The sequence below is a fragment of the Cotesia typhae genome, unplaced genomic scaffold, assembly GCF_013202065.1.
Source record: "Cotesia typhae breed Kobodo isofemale line unplaced genomic scaffold, CoteBio_Ctyphae contig_44, whole genome shotgun sequence".
In the NCBI taxonomy this organism is placed as follows: Eukaryota; Metazoa; Arthropoda; class Insecta; order Hymenoptera; family Braconidae; genus Cotesia; species Cotesia typhae.
The window spans coordinates 2,972,158-2,998,462 of NW_027423753.1; the positions used below are offsets into that span (position 1 = coordinate 2,972,158).

Genomic DNA, 26,305 nt, shown 5'->3' on the forward strand with positions numbered 1-26,305 from the left:
TAATCGATAATTTTTGTTGTAGGAGCATCGTCGATATTGAAGAAAATCAAGTCTTTGAGTCAACAGATCAAATTCAACATGAAACTTACGAAACAACGAAAGCGCATCGAGTAGTTTCGGTTCAGGAGCCAGTAATAACGGAAGCGACCGCTTCATTAAAGAAAGTAGATGAAAAGACACAAAAAATCGTGCCTAGACGCGAAGATCGAGCTCAAGTTACTTCTGAAACTTTCGAGACTGTTTCCGTGTCTGAAGTCCATACTGAGACGAACATCCAAGAGTTGAAGCGAATTGAAGCCAAAACACGCAAAGCTAAAAAGACGGTAGAAGCAGAGAAGAAGGACCGAAGGAGAGAAGTTGATGTTACTATCGAAGAGGTTATCAAGAAGCAGAAAGTTCATCTTCTGAGAGCCGTTGAAGAAATTATGGAGCTTCTGAATGTCAAAGAGTTTGGACCTGGTGAATCGCCGCTTCGTGAGCTCGCAACTATAGGATTTTTGGTCAGCAATGGAGTTCCGGTCAGCGAAATAAATGAAGCTCTCTATAGAACCGATCAATTCCCGGCGTTGAGAACTCCGGATGCACAGAATGCTCTTGTGCAATTGGTCGAGAGAGAAGGCCACGGCGCTTTGATCACCCAAGTTCTTACTGAAGAAACTACTACTGATGAAGCTATTGTTGCGGCTACTGTTGGTTTTCGAGCCTTTATGAGGATGATTGAGCTTGTACACACTACCGTTGAAGAAGTTATTACTCATTTCGCTCCCGAAGATTTCCGTCCAAGAGCTTGGGAAGTCACAGAAATTACTGAGGTATTTTTTGCTAATTTTTTTAAGGTAGTTTGGTAGCCAAATCACCTAAATTGACTTCAAATTATTTTTTTTTAATTTATTTAAAAGATGATTATTTTTTCCCCTTATGGAAAAAAATCTGATTTGTTAAAAAAAAATTTTAAATGATTTACCATATAGTTATAATTTTATTAATTTTTTAATATTATAACTAGTTTTATATCTCTGTTTTTTATTTGAGATATTATCTTCTCCATGTTTTCTGAAGAGAAACCGCATAATTCTGCGCCCAAAATTTAATGTTTTCTTTATAAATCGTCCAGATATTTTGGCACTTTTTTTTTGCATAAAAATTAATTCCTACCATTTATACATTCGGACTGCGACTACTAAACTACATCAATTAAAAAATTTTTAATTAATATTCTAAATATTTACTCCCTTTTTGAAGGCTGAAGTTGAAGAACACATCACAGAAAGAGTATCCGTTGTCCAAACTACAGAGGTCCGCGTAATGGGTGAGTTACGAAAAACTGGTGTGCCTTTTGAAATTTACCATTGATTAAAAACGAAAAAAGATCTGAAACAATATTAATATTAATCTATTAAATGTCAGAAATAAATATATTTTTAAAAAATTTACACGTGTTTGTGTGTGGCTGAATTGTAAATTTTTTTTTGCTTATGTTATGTATATAATTATAAATAATTTTATTTAAATTTAAGCTTTTTAATAATACAAAATAATCCCAAAGCTTGTAAATTTTATAAATGCATCAAAACTAATTTTATTTATAAAAAAATTTTATATTTTACAATAAACCTGTGTTAAATTAATAAATTAATAAATATGTTTTTTTTTTTTAATGAAAATAAATTTATAAAATAAAAAATGTGTGTGATTTTTAATATTTTCCTTTTATAAATTCCTATAGAACAAAAAATTTTTAATGTTTCTTTTACAGAGAAACGTGAGGAAAGAAAAGCGATCCTGAAGCAAGATATTCGAGAAATTAAAGGTTTGATGTTAAGAGTTACGATGATGCATGGAAAAATTTATTTTTCTCATTATTATTTTTATTATGATTCGAGTTTAACTTTGACTTGATTAAATTTTATCCAATTTAATCCAACAATAAAAAAAAATATTAATAAACTAATTAAAAAAAAATTGACGGTCAAGTTATCTCGAATCTTTCATAAATTTTAATCAATTCTCATTATAGCTTCACTCTTTAAATCCATCAAACGCTTTTATTGTAAGCTTGTCTTATATCTTCTTAAAAAAAAATCAATATATTATTTTTATATTCTTATTTCAGATGCATGAAGCTTTCTTGAACAATGATATTAAGCCAGTGCAAACATACTGCTTATGCCGCTATGCTTTCTTCACGCAGTAACTCCATTAAGTTTAACTAGCCCAAAAATAATAAATAGTCAATAAATTTTAAAAATAAATATAAATATATATATATATATATATATTTTTAGTAACATATTCATGTATTATCAATCTAAGTTTTTTTTCGCCTCCAGCTCTAATCGACGTTTACGTTCCATCAATTCATTACGCCAAAGCTTTATTGCATTAGCAGCTTAGTTTATTTACGCTGTAAGTAATTATCGCATCTTTTTTTTTTTTTGCTTTTTTTTTATTTTCATTATAGAAGATTATTTTTTCCCCTTGAATCCTTCGAGCAATGTGACTTACACGAATCTGCAACATCATTTTTCTTGTTTGCTCACTCAATTAATACTACAAGTAATATTTATATCATATCCATATCAATCAATTCATTATATAATGTATATTTAGATAATTACTTTTTTTTAACATGTTTGCAACTTGCTATAGTCTAGTGATATTGATGTCCACCAGAGAGACACGTTCAAATAAATTTATTTTGTTAAAATTGAAAAGATAAATAAGTAATTGGTTTTTCATTTATTTTCTTTTTATTAAATACGTCTCTGTATAAGTTGGTTTGACTTCTGTTGGTTCCGTAAGATGGTAAACTATTTTTCATTTATGAAAATGTTATTATGAGGCATGTTGGGTAATAAGGCTTAGTTAATAGACAGTAGTAATTAAAAAAAAAAAAAAATTATAGATTTTTATAATTATTTAAGGACATTTTTCACACAATATTAATTTTTCAAAACAAAAAAAATTTTTTCAAGAATGGATAGTTTGTTCCCTTGTGTAAACTTTCCATCTAAATAAGATTTATAATTGTTTTACTTTTATTTCTTCGCTATAGTAAAATTTCTTGATAAATTCCTGATAAATTCAGAATTTCCTGAATTTCCTTACTTTTAATCGATAAGGAATCAAGTCCCATTTTTTGCGACTTTTGACAATTGACCAACTTTACCTCATGTATTTATATTGTAGGGATTTGAGGTAAATAAACATATTAATGAAAAAAAATTGCAATTATTGATCTTAGATACAAAAAATTTTCAAATTATTCAATTATGTCAGAGTAGACAAAAATTATGCGATTGTAGTAAAATAATCTCAAATTACAATTTTATTTTTGCTTGTAGTAAGAGTAACCATTTTGTCGTTAATACTAGAAAGAAAATGTACTTAAATAATGATTAATATGATCACTTGTAGTTTAAACTGAATATTTTTTGTTTAATCTCAAGTAATTCTAAGCTCTTATTACCCGCCAATACTTTAATTACAAATAAAATTTTTTTTAAAGAAGAAATATCTTCAAATATCTGAAGCATGGCATTTATTTTTATATTTTTTTACCTCCCTCCACTGAACATTATTTTATTATTTTTTTTTTGTTATTTTTTTATTTGCAAGCACGTTTTTTTTTTTTTTTTTTTTTTTTTTTTTTACAACAATATAATACGACAAAACAAACGCACTTACGCTGATTAGGCATCCTCGTCGCATGAGCTGGAGTTTTTCTCAAGGTATCGTCGATTTGCATTTTTTATTAATTGCAGCGCAAATTTATTATTTTTTCTTCACAATATTGACTACGCAAAACCCATCTGTATACTTTACCTATTTCTTCTTTAATTATTTATTTATGAATTTTTTATTTGCTATCTAAACACTAAACACACGTAACCTGATTACACATACCTTGTTAACATAATTTCCACAGAATACGAGGACACTCAGCTAGTACACGAAACACTGCACAAAGAAATACAACCAGAAGAACACGGGTCTCGAGTGGTTGAGGACACACAAGAACAGGATAGGGAAGTAGTTGATGTTGAGGAAGAAAGTGTTGTTATTGAGCGCGATGAGGATAGGTTAGTTGTAAAAAAGCCGAAGAAAGATACGCGAAAGAAAAGAGAAGAAGAAGAAAAGGTTGTGGTAGTTGAGGAGGAAGAAATAGTTACGAAAAGAATTAGAAAGCCTACGGGCAAGCAGAAAGTAGAAGTTGAGATTGAAGAAATAGTGGAAGAAGAAGAAGAGGAGGAGAAGCGTAAGAAAGTTATAAAAGCTAAAAGACCTCAAAAAGGCGAGGAAGAAATAGATTTTGAAGAAGCTGAAGACTTTGAAACAATTAGAGACAGGGCAGTGCCATCTGTGCCAGTCAACACGTCAGTTCAAAGCCACGAGATTGTTCCGCTGCGTAGAACTGCGGAGCAGGCTCCTGGAAAACCTGAAAGTGAAACAGCTAGGGTTACTTTGGATACTGTGAACGCATTGGTTGAACAATATGTTCCAGTTCAGGAGAGCGAAGATAAGATCAGCAAGATCAAGCCAGATGAGAAGAAAGCTTTGGTATCGATAGCTCCAGTTGAGCCGTACTCCACAACGGAAATAACTGTCCAAGGTTCTCATGGAGAATTTAAAGGTATCTTCAAGCCAACAACCTTTGAAGCAACACCTGGAGTTGTTACAAAACCAAAAGAAAGCTTGCAAGTTACGGAAACACTAGCCAGCGATGCTAAAATCACGGGATTGGATTTGAAGCAGGCTTTGACGATTCAGAAAGCTGACGTCGCTTTGACACTTCAAGAAGCTACGACTGTCAGTGAGACTACAGTGAATCAGGGCGAAGTTCCAAGCCAAGACTTTGTGGCGCCTGCTGCAGTGACAGCTGAAGACATAATGCTACCAAATATTAGTCTTTCTGTCTACGAAGTCAATGAAGCTGTTACTGAAGACAAACTAGAACAAAGCAAAACGATTTCTGCGAAGCCACGGGTCAATATCAGTGCTGTAGAACCTTTAACGGTGGAAGAAGTCCAAACTGAAGACAAACCTGGAAAGTACTATCCGGAATTGATCGTTCCGACGGAAATGGCGACGACTACTGTTGTAGCGCAGAAGCTTTTTATTACTGAAGAAATGCATGCACCGGAGAAAGAAGGAGAGTATGTGCCAGGAAGATTGCCCATTGGTCAGAAAGCTCAGGTGGGCGTGTCAGAAGGCGGGGAAGCACCGATGATTGGCGAGCAGCCGATTCAAGAGATGGAAGGGGTATTTGTACCTGGAAAAAAGGTTGATACGGTCGAAGCTGAGACTAATGTTAATGTTCTGGAAAGCTTCACAGTTTCTACTGTGGAAACACAACATCAGGAAGTTAATCTTGTGGTTGAAGAAACGAAAAAAGCTGTCGCTGATTTCAATGTTGTTGAGACGAGTTCTGTGTTTACTACAGAAACAGTTACTTCGGAAAAAGAAGTTGAATATAAGCCGGAAGAAAGACCGACTGTCAAAACAGCTGACAGTTCGATTCTTCCTTTGGAAATTGGAAGTGTTTCGAGTACAATTGTTCAAGAATCTGAGGGCGTTTATAATGAACAAGTTAAACCAACTTCAGCAATCGCTGAAACTAGTCTTCGGCCAGAAGAACATGTGATGGTTTCTCAGGTAGAAACAGCAGATTTGCCGTCTAAGTTCAGCGAAGACTTGAAGTACGTCACAGAAAGTGGAACCGTTTCGGTGCAATTGACTGAAGCGAAGGTTGTCCAAGAGACTTTCACCCATGATCGTGAAGAGAAGTTTGATTACTCTGCTAAGCCCGAAGAAAAGATTGTGGACTTGATTTATGATTCAGTCAAGGGTATTGAAGTCTTTCAGACGACTTCAGTAGACAAAGAAGGTCATTTAGAGATCTACGAAATGCCTGAGAGCCATCGTGGTAAAGTTGTGCCAACGCACTCTATCATGTCATTGCAGATTGAAGAGACTCAGCCTGAGGACAATGTTCAAAAACTTGACAAGTTGGTCCCAGTTACTGGCAAGGCTAAAGTCGGGCATGATAACCTGGTAGAAACTGTTGTAGATATTACAGTTGTTGACGAGGGCTTGAAACCAGTGGAGAAAGATAAAGTACCTGAATCAAAGTTCGCTGAAATTGGGTTGAATGAAGTAGAAAGTGTGAAGACAACGGAAATTATTGTGAATGAAACTGAGGAAGACTATAGAAGTGTTTCCAAAATGGAGAGTGTCTTTGCAACAACCGGATTCACTACGCAATCTGCTGTTGAGTTGCAAGAGGTTAGAACTGAATCACCTACTGGAGAACTACCAGAAGAAGTTCGTGTCAGTGGGATGGCTCAAACTTCAGCAGTCCCACTTGAATCGGTTTCTGTTGCTTTGCACGAAGTCGCTGAAAAGGAAGATGTTTACACGGCAGACATCAAGCCTGAGACTAAGACAGCTAGCATTGATTACACAGAAACAAGATCAGGTGCTAGTGTCTTAGAAGTATTGACTCACGATCTGGAGAATGAATACCAACCGGGTGAGAAGCCACGAGATTTTATGGCTTCTAGTTCGATTGACAGCCGAACGATAGCCATGAAATCTGAAGTCTTGATTGAACAAAGTGCAGGAAAGATGTCTGATGACAAGCCCAAGACTGCGAAAGCTTTTGAAACTCAAGAAGCGATTGATGAGTTAGTTGTCGTGGAAACTAATGTCGCTGAGGCAGAAAAGCCAAGACTTGAGGAAGCGAAACCAATTGAACAGAACGCTCAATTGGACATTACAACTTCAGAGAATGTTTCAGTAATGGAAATCACGACAGCTCATGCTGAAGAGACTTTACAAACTGAAGAGCTTGTATCTGAAAAGACTATTACGATGAAATTGACATCAACTCATGAAGTGGCGCAGACTGAAGAGACGGTCGTTGCTAATAACATTGATGATCTGTCTGAAGTAAGACCGAAAACAGAAAGCGCTACGCTGCATCAAAGTGGTTTGGAGATAGTCCAACAGATAGAGTTGACGGTTTCGGAAAAGGAATCGATACTTCCAGAGGATGTAAAACCGAGTTTAAAAAACGTCGATATAAGCTTCACGGAAGGTGAGAGTGTCCAAGTACAGATGACTCATTCGGAACATAAAGAAGGACAGCTTGCCGATCGAGTTAAGCCGAAAAGCTTTGAAGCATCGATAGACTTTGAAGTTCAAGGTGTAGCATCGCAATATGAAGTGATGAGTGACACTGGATTTGGAGAGTTGAAAACAGAAGTTCCGCAAGATGCAAGACCATCGGCATCTTTGCTGCCTTACGAAACTGCTGTTGCAGAAGAGGTTCAAACGCGTGAAACTGAAGCTCCGTTGAAGGAAATTCAACCTGACAATCGAGTTGCAGAGATGTCGTTTGAAATAGGCGAGAGTGTTATTGTGTCTACTGTTGAAACAGGCGACAAAGAAAGACCTTTAGAAGAAATTGAAAAGCCGGAAAATAAATTGGCCACTTTTGATTTTGAAATGCATCCAGTTGCTGAAGCTTCAGAAACGATTACTCAAGATGGCACTGGAGAATTTACGGTTGAAAAAACACAACCGGCTACTGCTCTAATGGATCACATTACACACAAAAGCATTGTAATGCTCGAGACCTCTGTCGGAGACAGAGAAGGTAATATCGATAACTTTGTCAGACCTGAAGGAAAAGTTGTTGACGTTGCATTTGAAGAAGCCAAAATTTCTTTGAGCGTCACTGAAACGATTTCGTCTGACAAAGAAAGAGAGTATGTAAGCAACGAAGACATAGCAACAGAGAAAGCAACGTTTAACTTCGATGCTCACAGAGTTGCAGAACTTACTGAAGTTACGGCGTCTTCGATTACTGATGAGTTGAAAGAAAAGGCTCCAACATCAGCCGTCGCCAAAGAAGAGCAGTTGCCGTTTGAAGGAGTTATACAAACAGAAGCAGTAGTCTCTGAAAAAGAAAGAGAGTTTTTGGAGAAACCTGTTATCGCTACAAACAAAGCAGAAATGATAATTGGAGATCAAGGAAATGTTACAACTGTTTCTGAAGTTATCATTGTTGACAAAGAAGGCTCACTGAAAATTCCTAAGAAACCAGAGGAACGGAGAGCTTCGATTGATATAACAGGACACCCCATAGCTGAGAAGATTGAAGTTACAGTCGACTCCAGTGCAGGAGTTCTTGAAAAACTCCAAAAGGTGTCAGCCTCTGCAACTCCTTCGCAGACTCCCCTCGAGTCTGTTACAAGGATTGAGACACAACCATCAGAATCTGAAGGCTTGTTAACTAAAGATCTCAAACCAACGAAAGCGCTTGCTGATTTATCCGTCGTGGAAGATCAAAGTATCCAAGTCACCATGGTAACGATAGAAGACAAGGAATCTAGTTACACGCCAAAAGATCTACCCGAGACAAAAATTGCAGATAAAGCTCTGGTTGGCGGACATTTGGTGGCAGAAACAACTGAACACGTGGTTGATTTCAGTACAGAAATCATAACTGAGGAAAAAACAGAATTATCAACTGCTGTTCTAGATCAAATTCCTTTCAATCCACTGACTAGCTCTCAGATGATTGTTGGAGAAACTGAAGACCACTTTGTTCCCGATGTCAAGCCTGAAGACCATACTGCTAAGGTTGACGTTGAATTTGGACGAAGCACTGTCACGATTTCTCAAGTACTTACGGGCGATAAGGAGACTACTTATACTCCAGAAGTTTTCCCTAGTGAAAGAGCTGCGTCAATGAATATTAATTCGACTCATGAGATCGCTGAAACAACATCTACGGATGTTCAAGATGCTCTTGGTGACATTGAGCGCATGAAACTTGACTCAGTGAAAGCTATTACTAGTCAAGAGGTCTTTAGAAGTCTTCAAGTATCCCAAGAAATTCCTCAAGACAAAGAACAATTCTTTGAAGGGAAATTTAAGGCAAATGTGAAAGATGTTGAGGTGTTTATTGAGGAAGGAAAAGGTGTTACAACTATTACTGAAATCACTACTCAGGCCAAAGAAGGTACTCTTGATGATTTGGTTCGACCTGAAGCACGAGAAGCAGTACCTACTATCACATCAGGTCACGAAGTAGCAGAGCAAACTGAAGTAGTGGCTGATTTACTTGTCGGTCAAGTAGAGGCTTTGCAAACAACTTCTGCAACTGCAAGAATCGGTCAGAAACCTTACGAAACGGTTCAGCTAATTGAAGAATTTCTTGGTGAGCGTGAAAGCGATCACTTTGAAGTCAAAACAGTCACTTCAAGTGCTAAAGTGGCTGTAGATGAGCAAAGTTCTGTGATAGTTGCAACTACAATGACTCAGGATGATGAACAAGAACTACTAGTTCCGAAGAAACCCAAAGAAGAAATGGCAAAACCAGGAGTTGAAGGCAAAGAAGTGGCTCTGCAAAGTGAAGTCGTTCCAAAGGAAGGTGTTGATGATCTTTTGGTAACGAAACCGACAGAAGCAGTGGCTAAATCAACTCAAGGAACATTTGAGAGTGTTAATGTCATCGAAGCTATGCCTGAAGAACTGGGTTCAGATTTTACGGGCAAGTTCAAGCCTGATCAACGAAGTGCTGCTGTTTCGTTTGTCGAAGGAAAGAGCGTTACTATTAATGAAGTCATGATTCAAGATAAAGAAGGCGCTGTTACAGTAGTCAAGCACATTGAAGGTGTTGCTGAAGTAAAACTGACTAGAGTTGGACAAGATGTTGCTCAGAAAACTGAAATCATTGTTGATCAAAGTGTAGGATCTATTGCGTCGTTCAAGAGTGACTCGAGAAAAGCTCATCCTACGCAAGATACACTCGAGTCTGTGATAATTGAAGAGGTTCCTACAGGAGAAACTGAAGGTAACTTTGTCGACTATCCGAAAGCTATTTCAAATAAAATCACGCCGACTTTCGAGGAAGGACACAGTGTGTCTATCACTGAAGTAACATCAGGTGAGCGTGAGAAGGTCTTCGAAGAACAAAAACTTCTTGAATCACGCACTGCTGAAACAACGGTGATTGCGCAACATGGCAGTATTCTGACAACTGTTGTAGATTCACGAGTTGATGTTAAGACTGAAGTCTCAGTGGATGAAAGAACACCCCAGACAGCAACTCCAAGCCAAGATACCTTTGAAAGTGTCACGGTATCGGAGAATATTATTGAAGAAACTGAAAAAACATTTGAAGGCAAGTTTAAACCAGCAACTCAGACAGCTAATATCGACGTTCAAGAAGTCAAATCCGTTCAGGTATCAGAGACAATGTCCGAGTTTAAAGAAGAAAGCTTTGAAGGTACTCCAAAGATCCATACAGTTCAAGCTAAACCTGAGTTCAGCGTTCTTGAAACTGTACAAAAGTCTCAAGTGGAAACGATCCATAGTATCGGTGAAGTCAAAGATGAAACTACAGTTTCTTCACAAGCAACAATGACTCAGACGACAATGGAGTCGGTTATCAAGACAGAAACGATGACAAGTGAAAGAGAATCCACATTCGAAGGAAAATTCAAACCAGATGAACACAAGGGCGTAGCACAGATGGAAGGTCTTAGTACTGTTACAGTGACGGAGATATTGTCTAATGAGATTGAAGACACTTTGACAATTGATCAACAGCCGAAGGATCGAAGAGCATTACCAAATATTACAGGAAGAGAAGTGGCTGAAACTATGGAAGTAGAAACTATTGTAGGTCCTGAAGAGTTTGACAAATTCAAAGGGCCTGAAGGCGTCAAAGGAAGGCCGCAAGTTGATACTCTCATGTCTGTTATAGTGTCACAGACAGTTTCTAATGAAACTGAAGAGTTTCTTCCTGGTCTTGAAGTACCATCGCAGAAAAGTATACAGGCTAATTTAGATACTCGAGAGATCGCTGAGGTGTCTGAAGTTGAAACTATACTGACTGTTGGGGACTTTGTTAAAGCTGTAAGTCCAGAAGAAAAGAAAGGAAAGCCGGAAATAGAAGAGTTTGCTCCTTTGACAGTATCGCAAGTTCTGTCACATGAAGCTGAAGTAGAAATGCCAAGTCCTGAAAAACCAAGCAAGCAAATCGCTCAACCAAGTCTTCTAGGTCGGGAAATAGCAGAAACATCGCAGGTAGAAACTTTGCTTAGTGCTCAGAAGTTTACAGAAGAATCGGCTCCAGAAGAAAGAAAAGTTACTTTTGGTTTGGAAGAAATGACTTCATTGATTGTTTCGCAGACAATTTCGGAAGAAGTTGAAAAAATTCTCCCCGGTGAAGAAAAACCTTCTACTAAGAAAGTCCAATTTGATATTGTTGGTCATGATGTTGCTGAAACTTCCCAAGTTTTGACCTTTGCTAGTTTCAATCAGTTTGAAGAGAAGAAACCGGGCGAACAGAAGGGCAAACCTGGTCTTGAAGAACATTCCTCTGTTACCGTATCTCAGGTTATTTCTAATGAGGCTGAAGAAAATTTGGCTAGTGCTGAAGTGCCTTCTACGAGGACAGCACAGTCTAATCTTTCAGGTAGAGAAATAGCAGAGACTTCAGAAGTTGAAACTCTTATGAATGCGGAAAATCTTGCTAAAGACAGTGCGCCAAAAGAGGAACAAGGCAAACTAGGATTGGAGGAGATGACGTCTTTGATTGTTTCTCAAACGGTGTCGAGTGAAGCTGAAAATTTGTTACCAGGTGAAGAGATACCCAGCACTAAAACCGCACAGCTTGAAATTTTGGGACATGATATTGCCGAAACTTCTCAAGTCATCACGATGTCGAGTACTGGTGATTTTGTTAAAGACAAAGCTCCAGAAGAGAAAAAAGGTCAGCCTAGTCTTGAAGAAATGACTTCCCTCATTGTTTCGCAGACTGTATCTGGAGAAGTCGAGGAACAACTCCCCGGTCAAGAAAAACCAAGTACTAAAACTGCTCAACCAGACATCATGAGTCGTGATGTAGCTGAAACAACTCAAGTCATCACGCTCAATGGCTTTGAAGAGTTTACTGAAGATCAACCAGTACAACAAAAGAGTAAGCCTGGCTTCGCAGAACTAACATCGATTACGATCTCGCAAGTTGTTTCAAGTGAAGCTGAAACTGATATGCCTACCGCTGAGCAACCAACCACAAAGACCGCTGAAGCTGAAATATTCGGCCATGATATTGCTGAGACTTCTCAAATTGTTGCACTGTCAAATACAAGTGACTTTGTCGATGAACAAACTCCAGAAGGAAAGAAGGGCCAGCCAACTCTTGAAGAAATGACTTCTCTGATTATATCTCAAACTATCTCGGGAGAATTCGAAGAAGTTCTTCCAGGTCAAGAAAAACCAACCACTAAGACTGCTCAATCAGACATCATAGGCCGAGATATAGCTCAAACTACCCAAGTGATAACTATGAACAACTTTGGAGAGTTTACAGAAGACAAGGTTGTAACAGAAATGAGCAAATCAAGTTTTGAAGAATTAACATCATTGACAGTGTCACAAGTTGTTTCGAGTGAAGCTGAAAAAGAAATGCCAAGCGCTGAAAAACCAACCAGTAATATTGCCCAGTCAGATATCTTGGGTCACGATATTGCTGAAACAACTCAAGTCGTCACAATGTCAAGTACAGGAGAGTTCGTAGAGGATAAAGCTCCTGAGCAGAAGAAGGGTCAGCCAAGTCTCGAAGAAATGACATCTCTCATCGTATCGCAGACTGTATCCGGAGAATCTGAGCAACAACTACCAGGTCATGAACAACCAAGTTCTAAGACAGCTCAACCAGATATTTCTGGCCGAGATGTCGCTGAAATTTCTCAAGTCATAACACTGAATGGTTTTGGAGAGTTTACCGAAGTAAAACCAGAAGAACAACGAGGTAAACCTGGATTAGAAGAACATTCTTCTGTCAATGTGTCTCAAGTAGTATCCAATGAAGTCGAGGAAGTGTTACCTAGCCCCGAAGTGCCGAAGGAAAAGAAAGCTGAACCAAATTTATCGGGTAGAGAGATAGCAGAGTCTATTGAAGTCACAACTCATTTGACAACTGATGACTTTTCTGCACCTCAAGCACCTGAAGGTCAGAAAGGCAAGCCTGGATTGGACGAAATGGTTTCTGTGATAGTTTCTCAAACTATATCGAATGAAAGCGAAAATATTCTGCCAATTCAAGCACCAAGTGAGGTGACAGCTCAACCTAATCTCCTTGGTCGAGAAACTGCAGAAACGATGCAAATGACTACTGTTTCTCATGTTCAAGAACTTGTCTCAGAAACTACTCCAGAAGGTCAACGAGTTAAGTCTCGTTTGGATGAATTTTCTTCATTGATCGTGTCAACAGCATTGTCCAATGAAGCAGAAGTGGCATTACCAAGTCCTGAAGTTCCTACGGGAAAAACTGCACAGCCGAGTCTTTTTGGCCGTGAAGTTGCGGAAACTAGTCAAGTACTAACAATGACGAGTGCTCAAGATTTAGCAAGTTCTAAATTACCTGAAACTGCTCAAGGAATGCCAGGTGTTGATGGATTGACGTCAGCTATTGTTTCTCAAGTTTTGTCGAATGAAATAGAAGAACAGTTGCCAGGTCGAGAGGTGCCAAATGAGAAGACAGCTCAACCTCAAATGACTGGCAGAGATATTGCTATGACGTCACAGACTATTACATTAAGTAGTACAGAAGAGTTTGTAAGTTCAATGAAACCAGAAGAGCAAGAAGGAATACCAAATGTTGAAGAATTCAAGTCAGTCACAGTTTCTCAAGTTATCTCTAATGAATTTGGAGAAAAGTTACCGAGTGCAGAAATACCTAGTGAAGGTTTAGCTAAGTCCAGTTTGTCAGGCAGAGAAGCTGCTGAAACAATTCAGGTCACTACTGTTTCTAACACCGAAGAACTTGTAAAGGAAAAAGCTCCTGAAGGTCAAGCTGTACGACCAATAGTCGATGAGTTAGCTTCTTTGACCATTAGTCAAGTTGATACGAATGAAGCTGAAAAAAGTTTGCCTGAAGACGAGAAGCCGAAAAAATACCAAGCGATGAAACAGATGGATAGTATAGAAGTTGCTGAAACTACTGAAGTTATAACTGTAACGACAACAGAAAAATTACAGGAACATGCAGTTCCTGAAGAGCAACGAGGTAGACCAAACCTTGAAGAACTCGTCTCCTTGTCAATCTCTGAAGTAACTCAGGGAGAAACAGAGGATATTCTTCCTTCACCAGATGTTCCGAATAAACAATTAGCAGACTCTAGTCTGATTAGTCGACCAGTTGCTGAAAAATCTCAAGTTCTTGCTACCACAACCACCGAGGAGCTTCTCAGTGCGCCAAAACCTGAAGGAAAGAAAGCTGTTTCGAAACGAATTCCGTTTGAGACATTCGAACAAACTATTCAGCAGACTCACGAAGCTGAATCTACATTAACAATCTCCAAAACAGCTACATCTGCTCATGCAGAAGTTTCCATCAAAACTTCAAAAAGCGTAGAAGTGACGCAGGTAGTGGCTACTGAGAAAGAAGCTAAAGAAGTTATCAAAGGCATGGCAAGTGAAGTTAATGCTCAGCCAGATATCATGGAAAGCCAGGTAGCCGTAACATCAGAAGTCCTACCGAAGTCAACCGTTTCTGAGTTTGATGTTGCTAAACCAGATATGAAAACCGCGCGAAAAGTTGATGAAGAGAATAGAAGTGTTATAGTGACAGATTTTGAAACGCTTGAAGAAATGGAATCAGAGTTTCCTGAGTCCGTTAAACCTTTCTCGAAGTCAGCAACAGTCACGTATGAATCCGAACATCTAGAGCCGTATGTTGGTAAGTATTTATACTCTTTTAGTAGATCCGTGTAGCTTCATTATCACAATTAGGGATGAACAGACTCAAAATACAGTCACAATACCTTCGTGATCATTCATTATTGTCTTTGCATGTTATTATCTTCACGATACACAGACTTAGACAAGGATGTCCTTGTTAATAATTTGCGCTAGGGCTTTTATTTTGTTTATTAGTTGTAGAATAGACAATTAGATATTTAGATTATTAGAAGAATTTTTTTAAGTAGAGTAGTTTACTGCAGACGATGGTGATAAGCGATGTAGAAGCTGAAAACAAGTGAGTATTATATCATAACACAGAATCACACTGCACATCTTACTGCACACGTCATGCACTTTGAATAAATTGATTGAATATATGTCTTATTCTTGAATGTTTAATTATAAGTTTCGTTAATTGATGATAAATCAATACCTCGATTAAGTTTTGATAAAACTATCGAACAGCCCTATTATTTAGAAGTCAAACCAAGCTGAAGCAAGCAGCAAACAACATTAACACACACATACATAATCACATCACAACTCTTTCTCTAATAATTTCAGAAACAACAGAAGCACCAGTCCATGAATATATACAACCAACAATACACCATGATACACCAATACACGAATACACTACAGATAGAACACAACCACAGGTGGAATCAGACACTGAGGTTACTGAAGAATATACGACGACATTTAGACGAGGCAGTAAAGACGACAGTACTCCTATTAAAACGAAGAAGACTATTATCAGGAAGAAGAAATTGTCAAGAGATGAAAGTGATAATGTCGTTGTGATTGAAGAAGTGTTAGATGATGTTAAACCACAGGTACAATCGATACCAAAAAAGCAATTTATGCCAATTGAGGAAGTAACAGGAGTATTTGAGAGTGATGAAACTGTTCCTTCAATTATTGAAGAAATTGAAGATGTTCCGGAAGAAACAAAAGATACTGTGGAAAAAATTGATGTTATTGACGTTAGAGAAAATGGTGATGATAGAAAAATCACAAAGAAGAAAGTTGTTAGGAGAGATAGAAAAGGACGAAAGGTTGTTATAGAAGAAACTACGGTTGAGGAGGAAGGTAGAAGTCCTATTGTTACTGAAGTACCTATGACATTTGATGATGATGATGATGTGGCTGAGGTAGAAAAACCAACCATGAATAAACAAGAAGAGTTGGATGATGATGTACAGGTTAAACAACCAGAACAAGTTAAAAAAGTCATAAAAGAAAAAAGCAAAAAAAGTAATGAGAAGAAAGTTACTCAAAAGAAAAAGAAAGATGATAGTGTTGAAGAACAAGTTATTGAAGATAAGAATAAGGTATCAGTGAAGATCGTTAAAGCTATGCCTGCCGAGTTGTTAACGGAAGAAGTGACCGAGTTCCAGCCTGAAATAATTCATATACAACCGACAGAACAAGAAGAGACTCGTGAAGAAGTTACGGTTACAACCGAAATAACAAAAACTGGTAAACCAAGAAGGATAGTAAAAAAGAAAATTATTCGTAGAAAAGGTAGAAAACAACAGATAACTGAAGAGCAAACGATAGAAGAAGAAGGTAAAGCACCCGTTGTAACTGTGGTTGCAAATCCAGAAGAAGAAATCATACCTGAGGAAACAACGGATGTCATTCGTCCAATTCAACCCGTTCAAGCTACTGAAAGGGAAGAAATTCGTGAAGAAGTAACAGTAACTCAAGAAATAACTAAAACAGGCAAGCCACAAAAAGTTACGAAAAAGAAAATCATTCGTAAGAGAGGTCAAAAGCAACAAGTTACTGAAGAGCAAACAATAGAAGAGGAAGGTCAAGCACCTGTCGTTACTATTCTTGAAAATCCAGAAGAAGAAATCATACCTGAAGAAACAACAGATGTCATTCAAGCATTGAAACCTGTTCGAGCTGTTGAGAGAGAAGAAATCCGTGAAGAAGTCACAGTAACTCAAGAAGTGACCCAAACAGGCAAGCCACGAAAAGTTACAAAAAAGAAAATCATTCGTAAAAGAGGTCAAAAGCAACAAGTAACTGAAGAGCAAACAATAGAAGAGGAAGGTAAAGCACCTGTCATTACTGTTGTTGCAAGTCCAGAAAAAGAAATCATACCTGAGGAAACAACACATGTAATTCAAACAATCAAACCTGTTCAGGCCATTGAAAGAGAAGAAATTCGTGAAGAAGTCACAGTAACTCAAGAAGTGACTCAAACAGGCAAGCCACGAAAAGTTACGAAAAAGAAAATTATTCGTAAGAGAGGTCACAGGCAACAAGTTACTGAAGAGCAAACAATAGAAGAGGAAGGTCAAGCACCTGTCGTTACTATTCTTGAAAATCCAGAAGAAGAAATTATAACTGAAGAAACAACGGATGTCATTCGTCCAATTCAACCCGTTCAAGCGACTGAAAGTGAAGAAATTCGTGAAGAAGTAACAGTAACTCAAGAAATAACTAAAACAGGCAAGCCACGAAAAGTTACGAAAAAGAAAATCATTCGTAAGAGAGGACAAAAGCAACAAGTTACTGAAGAACAAACAATAGAAGACGAAGGTAAAGCACCTGTGGTATCTGTTGTTGCGAATCCAGAAGAAGAAATCATACCTGAGGAAACAATAGATTCCATACGAGCAATTGAACCCGTTCATGCCCTTCAAAGAGAAGAAATCCGTGAAGAAGTAACGGTTACTCAAGAGATAACTAAAACAGGCAAGCCACGAAAAGTTACGAAAAAGAAGATCATTCGTAAGAGAGGTCAAAAGCAACAAGTTACTGAAGAACAAACAATAGAAGAAGAAGGTAAAGCACCTGTGGTAACTGTTGTTGCGAATCCAGAAGAAGAAATCATACCTGAGGAAACAATAGATTCCATACGAGCAATTGAACCCGTTCAAGCCATTGAAAGAGAAGAAATCCGTGAAGAAGTAACGGTTACTCAAGATATAACTAAAACAGGCAAGCCTCGAAAAGTTACGAAAAAGAAAATCATTCATAAAAGAGGTCAAAAGCAACAAGTAATTGAAGAACAAACAATAGAAGAAGAAGGTAAAGCACCGGTCATTACTGTTGTTGCAAGTCCAGAAGAAGAAATTATTACTGAAGAAACAGCGGATGTCATTCGAGCAATTGAACCTGTTCAAGCTATTGAGAGTGAAGAAATTTGTGAAGATGTAACTGTTACTCAAGAAGTAACTCAAACTGGCAAGCCACGAAAGGTTACGAAAAAGAAAATCATTCGTAAAAGAAGTCAGGAACAGCTGGTTACTGAAGAGCAAACAATAGAAGAAGCAGGTAAAGCACCTGTTGTAAATGTTGTTGCGGAACAAGACGAAGAAATAATACCTGAAGAAACTACTAGACCTTTTTCTTCCATTCCGGAAGATAGATCTATCAACAATGATGAGATTCGACAAGAAATAACTGTTACAGACGATATATCAGATGAAGGCAAGCCACGTAAAATAACTAAAAAAAGAGTTATTAGACGCAAAGGTGTGAGGCAACAAGTTATTGAAGAACGTACTGTAGAGGAAGAAGGCAAAGCTCCTATTGTTACAGTTGTCAAAGAACCAACTGAAGAAGTCGTTGCTGACGAAATTTTTCAACCGGTACCAGATGAAACTCATCAAACTGTTACTATTACTGAAGATACGAGTCCTGAAGGTCATCTTGTGAGGACAAAAAAGAAGAGGGTCGTACGTAAACGTGGTAAAAAGCAACAAGTCATTGAAGAAAAAATTACTGAAGAGCAAGGCAAAGCCCCAGTTATAGAAACTGTTATACAACCTGAAGAAGAAATTATTTCTGACTTGGTAGTCCAGTCACTTCCGGTTGTTCAGTTCGGAGCTAAGTCAGAATGCGAAGAAATCCGGGAAATGGTCACGGTTACTCAGGACACAACAAAGATTGGAAAAGCTCGTAAAATAACAAAGAAAAAGATTATTCGTAAGAGAGGTTCGAAACAGCAAGTGACTGAGGAACAAACAATAGAAGAAGAAGGAAAAGCTCCCAAAACTACTACGATTGTACAACCTGAAGAAGAGATTATTCTCGAAGAAATTACTAAGCCACTACTGCTTCCCACTTCCGATGAACTTGTTCAGCTCTTCGATGTCCCTGAAATTCCAGAAACTGATCAAGATAAGAAATCGAAACCGAAGAAGAAGAAAGTCATTCCAAAGAAGGATGGGCAAAGCGAAGATCAAACTTCAGTTCCCATCGAAGAAATAATAGAATTTGAAGCATCTCCAGAAGATAAAATCGAAGTTACACCTGAAGAAACCCATGAAATCGTCACAGTAACTCATCAAAAAACAACTAAAGGTAAACCAGTGAAAGTTACTAAGAAAAAGATTATTCGGAAGAAAGGTAAGAAACAAAAAGTGATAGAAGAAAGAACAATTGAAGAAGACGGACAAACACCGGTAACCAAATTCATTGTTGAACCGGAAGAAGAGATAATTTACGATCGTACGACGGAACCTTTGCCTACACCAGCAACAGCTACACCAGTCGAGAGTGAAGAAATTCAAGAGATAATGACAGTATCTACAGAAATTACTGACATTGGCAAGCCACGAAAAATTACGAAGAAAAAAGTTATTCGCAAAAAGGGTAATAAGCAACAGGTAACTGTTGAAAAAGTGATTGAAGAAGATGGAAAAGCTCCAGTCAGAGAATCTACTGCTGAGCCTGAAGAAATAATTGTTTCTGAAGATTTTGCAGCACCACTTCCAGTTTTTGCCCATGAAATGCCACTAGAAAAAGAAGAAATCCATGAAGTTGTTACAGTGACGACAGAATGGACTAAGTATGGAAAACCAAAGAAAATAACAAAAAAGAAAACAATCCATAAAAAAGGTAAAAAGCAACAGATCGTAGAGGAAAAAACAGTTGAACAAAAAGGAAAGCCGTCGGTAAAAACATTCACTATTTTACCAGAAGAAGAAATTATTTCTGAAGAAAGTACATTGCCATTATCAACTACCGTGCATGTTCGGCCTTCAGATCGTGAAGAAGTTCGACAAGAAATTACTGTATCGGAAGAAATAACAGATGAAGGAAAACCACGCAAAGTAACAAGAAAGAGAGTTATCACAAAACGGGGTAAAAGAATTCAAGTTTCTGAAGAAAAAGTTGTCGAAGAAGAAGGGAAAGTTCCAGTATCTGAAGTGGTTGCTGGTCCAGTAGAAGAAATAATTTCTGATGAGACTCTAGAGCCGATACCTTTTGTTGAATTCGAACAACCTATCGTGATTGAAGAAATTGAAGAGCCAATAACAATTACAGAAGAGAAGGTTCTAGAGGATAAAACAGATGAAACTCCGAAGAAAAAAACCAAAAAGCGCCCAAAAACTGATAAGAAATTAGTTGAAGCTACAGAATCAGCTATTCCGTCGGATGAAATTCCAGAAGAAATCGATTCAGGTGTTGAATCTGTTGAGGCAATTGAGAGTGAAGAAACACGACAAATAGTCACAGTTGTTGAAGAAACATCAGCAACCGGAAAAGCACAGCGAGTTACCAAAAAGAAAATAATCCGTAAGAAAGGTAAAAAACAGCAGGTCACTGAAGAAAAAACTATCGAAGAAGATGGAAAAGCTCCAGTGACAGAAGTAATAGAACAACCTGTAGAAGAAATCGTACTTGAAACGACCGAAACTATTCCTGAAGAATCCATTCAACCAATAGAAGAAGAAATCCGTGAGGTTGTTACTGTTACTAACGAAATTACAGATGAAGGCAAGCCTAAAAAAGTAACCAAAAAGAAAATTATTGTGAAGAAAGGTTCAAAACAACAAGTAACTGAAAAACAAACAGTTGAAGTGGAAGGTGAAGCTCCAGTAACTCAAGTCGTTGTTGAACCAGAAGAATACATCATAACTGATGAAACAATTCAATCAGTACCTGATGTGCAGTATGGTAAGCCATCTCACACAGAGGAAGTTCGGGAAATAGTGACGGTTACTCATGAAACAACGGAAACTGGCAAGCCTAAAAAAATAACTAAGAAAAAAACGATTCGTAGGAAAGGTCAGAAACAACAAGTTACTGAAGAAACAATAGTTGAGCAAGAAGGTAAAGTTCCTAAAAAAATAAATGAGACGTTGCCAGAAGAGGAAATCATTCTAGAGGAGGTTACTATGCCGATGCCGGAAGAAATTTCTCAAGTTATTTCTGTGATTGAAGATGTTACACCAGAAGGTAAACCACTACGGGTTGTTAAAAAGAAAACTATTCGCAAAAAAGGTAAAAAGCAACAAGTTGTTGAGGAAAAGACGGTGGAGGAAGAGGGTCAAGCTCCGATAACTGAAATCACTGTTGAGGCGATTGAAGAAATAGTTGTTGATGAAACCGTTGAAACACTTCCATTAGATAAAAAAATGAAATCGAAAACGAAAAAGAAGCCTATAGAAGTCAAACAAGTTTCAGAAGACATTCAAACACTGAAGGACAAATTGAAGCCATTGAAAATGAGAGTTGAAATGCAGGAATCAAAGCCAAAGAAATTAGAAATTACCTCTCCGCAACCGTTGTTTGCTAAATTGAAGTTGAGAAAAGCTCCGATACTTAAACCTAAAGACAAAAAGATAAATTCCCCAGAGTTCTTCTACGAAGTCGAATCAACTTCTTTGAGTATCCTCCGCTGATGCATTATCCAAAGATAACCTTGCTCAAGCCACAGTTCGTTCAAACAGGAGTACTTTCACGGAACATTGAAGAAGCTATGAAATTGAAAAAAAAAAAAATTAAAAAGTTCAAACCACATGACTACGACCAGGAAGAGTTGGAGAGATTAGACCTAGAATTTGAGGAAGTAAAGAAGCCTCTTAAACAACCAGAGGAAATAGAACCTTATAAACGTAAGCCTAAGCCCGGTAAGCCTGAAGAAAAATCTACAGAGAAGTTGAAAATAGGCAAAGGCAAGCTTCGACCGGATGATGAAAGTCAAGAAGCTGTAACGTTGAAAAAAGTACCGAAAAAAGAAGATCAAGATGAGTCGGAAATAAGACTAAAACCTACAGATAAAAAGAAGCCTAGCGAGAAAAAGAAGCCCAAGAAGGAAAAAGATGAGCCGGAAGGTCCTGCATTTGAACCCTATGACATTAAGCCATTTGAAACTGATCTTGAAAAGAGGGAGCCATTAGAAGAGGGAGAAATGCCTGAAAGTTCTAAAAAAGATGACCAGAAAAAACCGAAACGGAAATCTAAAAAACCTGAGCAAGAGTCAGACAAGATTGATATTGTTCCCGGCAAGCCTAAGCCTGGAGATGAAGACGAAAATCCTGACTTGAAATTGAAGTACAGACAAGGTCCAAAGCCTGAAGACAAACCAGAAGAGATCAAATTGAAACCATGGAAAAAACCTAAATCATCAGACGATGAAGAAAAACCAATTGATGACAATTTGCGGTTTACTCCGCATGATCAAGAGCATGATGATATACCAGAGGAAATTGAGACAATAACTACTCAGGAAATCGTAGAGATACCTTTAAAGAAACCGAAGAAAATTACTACTAAACGTATTACAAAGAAGAAAGGCGATCAGCAACAAGTCACTGAGGTACAGACAATCGAAGAGGACGGAAAAGTGCCTGTTTGTTCGGTAACTGAATATCCTGTTGAAGAAGTTGTTTTCGATAAGATAGTTCCAGTTGAATCAGAAACATCGGTACCGACAATTCATGAAGAAATTCGCGAACAAGTTACTATTTCTGAGATCACTACAGAAGAAGGTAAGCCACAGAAAGTAACAAAGAAACGGACTGTGAAACGACGAGGAAAGAAACAACAGGTGGTTGAAGAAAAGACTATTGAAGAAGAAGGTAAGCAACCGATTGTTTTGCTTAGCGAAACAATAAATGAGGATGTTATTAATGAAGATACTTATCAGACGATCGATGCCGTTGAAGAAATAATACCAATCGTAACTGAAGAAATAACTGAGCAGGTTACGGTGACGGAAACTATCTCTGCTGAAGGTATTCCCCAGAAACTGACTAAAAAGAAGACAATTAAGAAAAAAGGAACTAAGCAAAATGTGAGGGAAGAAATTACTATCGAAGAAGCTGGTAAGACTCCAAGATTGAAGACACGTGAGCAAGTATTGGAAGAAATTCCATGCTTGCCTGACCAAGAACAAATTGAGCCAAAAATTGTGGAGGATGTAACTGAGGACGTGCAGATTACAGAAACTGTAACTAAAATAGGCAAGCCGAAGAAATTCACAAAGAAAAAGACTGTTAGAAGAAAGGGATCAGTTGGACAGATTACTGAACAAATCGTTGTTAAAGAACAAGGCAGAGCTCCAGTCACTTTAACTATCAGTGAACCAACTGAAGGAACTGTTGGAGATGAAGAAGCAGTTGAGTTTTTGGTAACACTTAATGGGCTGGTTCCCGTTGAAGAAATAACGGAACAAGTTATTGTTACAGAAGAAATTACAGTGAAAGGTAAACCTAAAAAGATGGTGAAGAAACGTGTGACTAAGAAAGCTGGCAAGAAACAACAAGTAACAGAGACAACTTTGGTCGAAGAGGAGGGTAAAGCACCTCTGACAAGTGTAGAAGAACAACCTGTGGAGGAAATCTTGGTTGATGAAATTACTGAAATCATACCTGTGACTGAAGAAGCAGTGCCTTCTGAAGTTGAAGAAGTAAAGGAACAAGTTGTGGTTAGTGAAGAGGTCACTTACGAAGGACAGCCAAAGAAAACAACTAAGAAAAGAAAAATCACGCGAAAAGGCAAAAAGCAAAAAGTAATTGAAGAAATCACAACTGAAGAAGGTGACCAAGCACCTGTAGTAGAGATTGTTGAATATCCGGAGGAAGAAGTTATTTTTGAAGACACGATCAGACCTTTTGAAGCTAATAAAGTTGAGGAAGACATTGAATTGGTTCCGATCACTGAAACTAAAGTTGTAGAGGAAATTACTCCACAAGGAAAACTAAAAAAGACAAGCAAAAAAAGGAAAGTTATAAAGAAAGCAGATGAAGAGACAAAGATCATTGAAGAGACTATCATTGAAGAAGAAGGAAAAGCGCCAGTTCAGTCAGTTCAAGAAATACCATTAGAAGAAATACAACAAGATAAATTGAAAAAACGTACGAAAGTAAAGAAGCCCAAGGGTAAAACTGTGGATGAGACTGAGGATACCCAAGATGTGAAAGAAGGGCTAAAACCTCAGTCAGTTAAACGGATTGAGAATAAAAAACCCCAGAAACCAAAAATAGAAGAACCTGAAAAGCCACAATTTGGGTTAATTAAGTTGAAAAAGGCTCCAGTGAAGCAAAAAGATGTCAAGAAAGAAAAGTTCCCGAAAATAATGCTTCGTAGCCGAATTCAGTTCTTTGAATGGCCACCGAGTGAAAGAACACCTAAAATTTCTTTGTTAGAACCTAACGAAGTTCAGAATGGAATCTTATCCCACAATGTTGAAGAAGCTTTGAAGTTGAAGAAACCTAAGCAAAAGAAAAAGAAGCCACAAGGTTTTGATGAAACAGTATTGGAAAAATTGGATGCAGAGTTTGACGAATTGAAGAAAGTTCCTTTGGAGGAGGTTGAAGATAAATCTGTTTATCAGCGAAAACCAAAGAAAGAAAAGCCTGAAGATAAAGATGAGAGAAAATTGAAGATGGGTAAGGGCAAAGTTCCGAAAGATGAAGAAGATAAGGAACAAATAATACTGAAAATGATTCCACGGAAGCCTGAAGAAAAGGTTGAGGAAGAAAAGCCAGAGATCCCGGTGAAGCAGAAGAAAGAAAAGAAGAAAGACATCCCTAAAGATATAGATCAACCTAAGCTTCTTCCATTTGAACCACATGACATTGAACATGAGAAACCTGACTTAGAAGAACGGAGAGTCTCTGAACAAGAAGATGAAGAAACACCTGTTCAAGAAAAAGATAAAAAGAAAAAGCCTAAGCAGAAACCAAAAAAGCCGATTGCTGAAGTAGAAAAAATTGAAATTAAACCCGGTGTTCCTGAGAAAGATCAACCGGATGAAAGTCCAGAGTTAAGGTTGAAAGCTAAACAGGGACCTAAGCCTGAAGAACAACCGGAAGAAATCAAACTCAAGCCCTGGAAAAAACCAACGGATGAGAAATCAACACAAGATAAACCTGACGATGAGGTCAAGTTCACTCCAACTGATATTGTTGATACCGTTGTCACGGAAGAAATCAAAAAAGAGCCTGGTAAAAAATCGAAAAAGATAATAAAAAAGAAAATTATTCGAAAGAAGAAAGATGGCAAGCCAGACGTGACTGAAGAAGTTACGATTGAAGAAGAAGGAGAGGCACCAGTTACAACAGTTTCTTCGATTCCTCAGGAAGTGGTTATTTCGGAAGAGATTTCTCGAGATTTTGTAGTTGCCGAGCAGAAAGCTCCGCCTACGATTGTCGAAGAAACACGTGAAGAAGTTGAAGTATCTGAAGTTATAACTGAAGAGGGTCGACCTAAAAAATCACTAAGAAACGCAAAACAACTAAGAAAGGTGATAATGGAAAGGTTATTGAAGAAATAGTAGTTGAAGAAGAAGGTAAAGCACCTGAACAAACAGTGGTCGAGTATGATCTCCCTGAAGAAGAAAAATTATATACCAAGAAAACATCTAAGAAAAAACCAAAGAAACTGTTGAAGTCTGATGTAACAGAGGAAAAACCGAAAGATGAAGAAAAGCCGGTATTGCAAAAAATTAAAAAGGGGAGTCAAAAACCTACTGCTTTAGAAATAAAGGAACCAGAAGTTCCTTTGTTCGCTCAGATTAAGCTGAAGAAAGCTCAGCCTATTCGTAAGCCCAAAGAGGATGTCAAAAAAGATAAATTTCCTAAAGTTTTATTACGGAGCAGAATCACAGACCATGAGTGGCCGCCAGCGATTGAATATCCAATGGTTTCAATTATTGAACCAAATGATGTTCAGTCCGGAATTCTCTCACGTAATATGGAAGAAGCTTTGAAAATCAAGAAGACCAAACGTAAGTTGCCTAAGCGAACAGATAAAGAACTGGCAGATTTGGAAAAATTGGACAAGGAATTTGAAGAAATCAAAAAAGTTCCATTGGAGAAGGTTGATGATAAAGTGCCTTACGAAAGAAAACCGAAGCCTGAAAAAGTAAAGCCTGAAGAACCGGAAAAATTGAAAATTGGTAAAGGAAAAATTAAACCAAAAGAAGAAGACGAAATAGAAAAGGTGAAATTGAAGAAGATACCGGAGAAAAAATCAGAAGAACAAGAAGAACAGAAACCTGAGAAGAAAAAAAAAACTCCTGAGGATAAAATTAAAGAACCAAAAGATGATAAAGAATATCCTGAGCTTTCACCTTTTGAGCCTCATGATATTCCTGACAGTGAGGTCAATCTAGAACAATTTGAAAAGCCTGAATTTGACGGTAAAGAAAAACCAGACGACAAGAAACCTGAAAAGAAACAAAAGAAGACCAAGAAAATTAAACCGACGCCGGAAACAGAAACTATTCCGATAGTTCCTGGAGTTCCTAAACCGAAATCTGAAGATGAACAACCTGATGTTA

At 37.7% G+C, this 26,305-nt stretch overlaps 2 protein-coding genes across 9 annotated transcripts in view; both read left to right on the top strand.

The window, feature by feature from the left end:
- Nucleotides 1–26,305, top strand: part of Sls (sallimus) — a 94,665-nt gene that overhangs the window by 51,746 nt on the left and 16,614 nt on the right. For 4 of the 8 annotated variants that reach the window (XM_074244853.1, XM_074244855.1, XM_074244858.1 and 1 more), the window contains 4 exons: nt 23–812; nt 1,243–1,309; nt 1,757–1,810; nt 3,929–14,761. In XM_074244853.1, the coding sequence (XP_074100954.1) occupies nt 23–812; nt 1,243–1,309; nt 1,757–1,810; nt 3,929–14,761 (11,744 nt within the window). Of the gene's footprint in view, nt 1–22; nt 813–1,242; nt 1,310–1,756; nt 1,811–3,928; nt 14,762–15,330; nt 21,420–26,305 lie in introns of those variants that run through there. The other 4 variants (XM_074244857.1, XM_074244856.1, XM_074244860.1 and 1 more) reach the window with 4 other exon arrangements.
- LOC141528691 (uncharacterized) lies at nt 21,419–25,431 on the top strand. Its single transcript, XM_074244875.1, has one exon. The coding sequence runs from the start codon at nt 21,419–21,421 to the stop codon at nt 25,295–25,297; it is 3,879 nt and encodes a 1,292-aa protein (XP_074100976.1). The 3' UTR covers nt 25,298–25,431.